This window comes from Dromiciops gliroides, chromosome 3 (genome assembly GCF_019393635.1).
Source record: "Dromiciops gliroides isolate mDroGli1 chromosome 3, mDroGli1.pri, whole genome shotgun sequence".
Classification (NCBI taxonomy): domain Eukaryota; kingdom Metazoa; phylum Chordata; class Mammalia; order Microbiotheria; family Microbiotheriidae; genus Dromiciops; species Dromiciops gliroides.
In genome coordinates this window covers 218,118,665-218,123,440 of record NC_057863.1, presented here as the reverse complement: position 1 = coordinate 218,123,440, position 4,776 = coordinate 218,118,665, and the positions used below count along the sequence as shown (strand labels likewise).

Genomic DNA, 4,776 nt, shown 5'->3' with positions numbered 1-4,776 from the left:
ATTGATATTACTTCATTATCTATAGTACCTTTTAGCAAGATGTAATTTCCTTCCTTATCTCTTTTTTTTTTTACCATAAACAAAAAGTTTTATTTTACACATTAATTTAATGAGAAATCACAGCCACAGAGATCACTGATCCCTCCTTTGAAAGCCACAATTAAGATGGGGGGAGGTTTTATTTCACAGCAGCTTCGCACAGTCGGGAGGCCAGAGGCCCCTCCCCCAGCCCCACCCCTCTCACCCAGTTGTGGTCATTGAGGGCCCGGGGAGCCTAGATGTACTTGTACACTGGCTTGTGGGCCACAGTTTGCAGGCACAGGTTCACCGGGCACTTGTAGAAGGTGGAGAGCAGCGCCTCGCTATAGCCCACAGGGAAGTACATCTTGGACAGCAGCATGTGCTGTAGTAGCAGCAGGCAGATGACCAGCTGGTTGGCCCGACGCTTGACGACCACCTGGTTGGCCAGGCAGCCCGGGAAGGTGCCGAACGGGAACTTTCGGAGGAAGACGTCCTCCACAGTCCTTTCGGCAGCCCCCTCCTCTCCGTTCAGGTTACTCGTGTGCAGGGGCAGCCAGCCCTTGTGGTGAGCGATGAAGTGTGGGGGGTGGGCTTGCTCGTAGGTTACAGGCTTGTCCCCCTTCCCCACTCGGACCGGGTGCTCGGTTCTTGCAGCAAACCTCGGTTGTGTGGATGCTGCGGCTGGTGGACAGCAGCTCTGGGACCCCAGAAACGGCCACCCACTGGCTGAACCAGCTGCTGCACGGCCATTTGGGGACGGGCCCTTATCTCTTTTAATGAGATCTATTTTTGCCTTTGTTTTGTCTGAGATAAGGATTGCTACCCCTGCTTTTTTCACTTTAGCTGAATCATAATATATTCTGCTCCAGCCTTTTACCTTTACTCTATGTGTATCTCTCTGTTTCAAATGTGTTTCTTGTAAACAGCATATTGTAGGATTCTGGTTTTTAATCCACTCTGCAATTCGCTTCCGTTTTATAGCAGAGTTCTTCCCATTCCCATTCACAGTTATTATTACTGACTGTCTATTCCCCTCCATTCTATTTACCCCCTTTGTACTTCCCCCCCTTCTTTCACCCTATCCCTCCTCAAAAGTGTTTTTCTTCTGACTGCCCCCTCCCTCAATCTGCCATCCCTTCTTTCACCCCTCCCCCCCATCCCCTTCCCCTCCTACTTTCCTGCAGGGTTAGATAGATTATTCTACCCAATTGAGTGTGTATGTTATTCCCTCTTTGAGCCAATTCTGATGAGAGTAAGGCTCACTCCTCTACACGTCCTCCATCTTCTCCTCCACTCCATAAGCTTTTTCTTTTCTTTTCTTTTCTTTTTTTTAAAGTGAGGCAATTGGGGTTAAGTGACTTGCCCAGGGTCACACAGCTAGTAAGTGTGTGTTAAGTGTCAAGGCTGGATTTGAGCTCAGGTACTTCTGACTCCAGGGCCAGTGCTCTATCCACTGCACCACCTAGCTGCCCCCTTAACTCCTTCTTAAAGTGGGGCACTGCTTTGATGGCACACTGTCCCAAGCCTCAGAGAGTCCCAGGTGGTATGATTTAAGGAGAGGCATATTCCACACTTCCCTGGCCTGTGCTCTGGTCTGTAAGTTACCACAGGCCTCGTTACTCTTTAACCTGGAAATAGAATTCTGTTTTCTTTTTGAGAGTTTCAGATTTTATTTAATAAAGCTACTTCCAACCCCTCCACAAGCATTAGCGGAGCTCCCTCACCTCAGCCATCTCCACTACCACAGGGAGAACTGGGTGATTAAACCAGGCTGGGCTCTGGACCCCGATGCAAGGACCCTGTCCCCAGAGGGGCCACTCCCTTCTCCGTGAATCTGACTTTCAATTTGTCAGCTGACTGGTTCCTGCATATCATCCTTCCAGGCCTCCACCTCCTCCACCAGCATCAGTTTCTTCTAGACACCTTGCAACAGTTGCTCCTGCAAGGCTTGGAGTTTGTCTCTGTAGATGTGCAGTTCAGCTTCTACTGCCAACTTCTTGGCTATGGCATCATCATGTTCCTGGGTGACCCGCTCCAGAGCAGTTTTTGCCTCAGCCTCCCCCAGGGCTCTGGCCACCAGCAACTAAGTTGTTGGCTCTGGTTCTGCTTTGGGGTCTTCCTTTGTGATCCACCAGCCCACTGTCTTTCTGCTCCCTGGGTGTCTCTGTCTTCCAGCCACAGAATTCTGTTTTACTGTGGTTGTGACCTCCATCATGCCTCTACCCCTCCCCAACCTGGGCCACCACTCAAAACTGCTTCCTGTTTCTGAGCATGGGCAACACAACAGAGTTCTGCCTCAGTGCCAACAGAGACCCCTGCAACCTCCCCCCCCAGCCAACTGCTCTACCTCCTCACAAGTCCATGAGTTGAGTTCCAGAAGTAGCTGCTGCCTCAGCTGCTTCCAAGGTTCCAGAGGCCTGATTCTCTGGGGCTGGGGCTGGGTCTGCATGGTGCGGTCCAGATCTGCACTCCATTCTCACCCAGGTACAACAGGCCTTTCCTGATGACCTTCTTTTTTTTTGGTGGGGCAATGCGGTTAAGTGACTTGCCAGGGTCACACAGCTGGTAAGTGTCAAGTGCCTGAGGCCAGATTTGAACTCAGGTACTCCTGAATCCAGGGCTGGTGCTTTATTCACTGTGCCACCTAGCCGCCCCCTCCTGATGACCTTCTAAGCTGTCTTTGGCTGGAAAATGATCTCACCCCATCCTTTTGTGGGTTTTGATGCTCCAGGAATTGTTTTATGGCATTATTTGAAGGGATTTGGAGGGATTTGGGGGAGAGCTCTGAGGAGTAACTGCCTTTCCTCTGCCATCTTGGCTTCACCTAGGAAGTCTCTAATGTACTCATTTTGACCTTATTTTAGGATACAGTGTAGGATGTTGGTTTATACCTAGTTTCTGCCATACTGTTTTCCAGTTTTCCCAGCAGTTTTTGTCAGATAATGAGTTTTTGTTCTAAAAGTTTCACACCGGATAAATTGGAAATGATCAACAGGGAGAAGGTACTAGAGTTAAGAAGGATTGGGATTCTCCAGGAAGTAGAAGGTAAGGTTTTACTTGGGACTTAAAGGAAGCCAGGAGCAAAGATGAGGAAGGGAACAGCCAGAGAAAATGTCCAGAGCCAAGAGATGAAGTGCCTAGTTCCAGAAGCTGCAAGGAGCATGGGATCGCTGGATTGCAGAGTACTGGAAAAGAGGGGTTTGGGGAGAGGTTTGAAGAGCTTTAAATGCCAGAGAATTTATATTTGATTCTTCAGGTGGTAACAAGCCCCTGGGGTTGAGTATAAAGGTAACATGGTCAGACCTGTGATTTAGGAAGATCAACAGCTAAGTAGGGGATGGACTGAAATGGGGAAGTGTTTGTGGCAGCCACACCAGTCCAAAGTCCCAATGTGAGGCGATGAAAGACCTGAGTTCAAGGCCAGCCTCAGATACTTATTAGCTATATGACCCTGGGCAAGTTACAGCCTCTGTCTGCCTAAATTTCCTCTTCTGTAAAAATGAGAATAGTACTAGTTCTTCCCTCCCAGAACTACCATGAGGATAATGGGAGGTATTATTTGTAAAGCACTTTGCAATCCTCAAAGGGCTATATGAATTCTATTATTAGCAATGGTAGATAAGGAGACTTCAAAGGAGTGATGGGGAAGATAGGAAAGCAATTTCCTGAAAGCCAAGGGAAAAGAGATTCTCTAGAAAGAATGTGCCACATACTACAGAAAGGCCCATGAGAATAAAGAAAGAGAAAATTCCTGGGTTTCATAACTAAGGGATCACTGGAAACCTTGGGAAGAGTCATTTCTATAGTGTTGGGGACAGAAGCTAGATTGCAGGGACTTGGAGAGCGAGCAAGTGGTGGCCACTCTTCCCACAAGTCCATCAGTGAAGGGAAGAAGCAATAAAGAACAGCCACTTGATGGGACAGGGAGTTTGGCAAAGGAAATTCGTTATAAGCCACAGCCAAGATTTCTGCAATTCTTCTATAGTACAGCCAATTCCAAGTCTGTAAGTGTCAAACGAGGAATCAAAATCCACCCAGAGTTCTTACAGAACTTTCTTTCTTTGACTACAAGGGGGCAGAAAATAGAGAAAGAGTATTTTACATATAAAACCAAATTTCCATTGCTTAATTGGATATTTCTTCTCTTTGATGAAAATTTGTTGAAATTTGCAATCCTTTTTCTTCTTTATTTTAAAATTAATGAAAATATCTTGAGCTAAATGTTCATATCCTTCTCATCTTGAACAACATAAACAGAAGAAGCATTTGTTGCTGTTCAGTCATTTCAGTCATGTCTGACTCTTGGTGACCCAATTTGGAATTTTCTTGGCAAAGATACTGGAGTGGTTTGCCATTTCCTTCATCTCATTTTACAGATGAGAAACTGAGGCGAACAGGGTGAAGTGATTTGCCTAGTAAGTGTCTGAGGCCATATTGGAGCTCAGTTCTTCCTGACTACAGGCCTGTTGCTCCATCCAGTGGGAAGCATTTGTTAAACACCTACTATTGTCAAGCACCTACCATTTAGCATTGCCCTAAATGCTGGGGATACCAAAATGGCAAAAACATGGCCTCTGCCTTCTAGAAGCTTCCATTCTAATGGTGGAGACTATATTCAGTTAACTATGCACTTACAAGGCATATACATACATATAAAGGGGGGTGTCTCAGATAAGGCACTGTCAGTGAGGGGAGCAGAAGCTGCCCTCCTCACTTCAACTTTCCAGTATGCCAAGCTTCCTTCAAGACTCCTCC

At 46.9% G+C, this 4,776-nt stretch overlaps 1 protein-coding gene across 1 annotated transcript; it reads right to left on the bottom strand.

Moving 5' to 3' along the window:
• Window positions 1-274: 274 nt before the first annotated feature.
• Window positions 275-2,470, bottom strand: LOC122747369 (28S ribosomal protein S24, mitochondrial-like). The gene is given in 3 exon segments (XM_043993437.1): window positions 275-656; window positions 658-759; window positions 2,361-2,470. Coding segments are annotated over 3 exon segments (594 nt in total).
• Window positions 2,471-4,776: the final 2,306 nt, after the last annotated feature.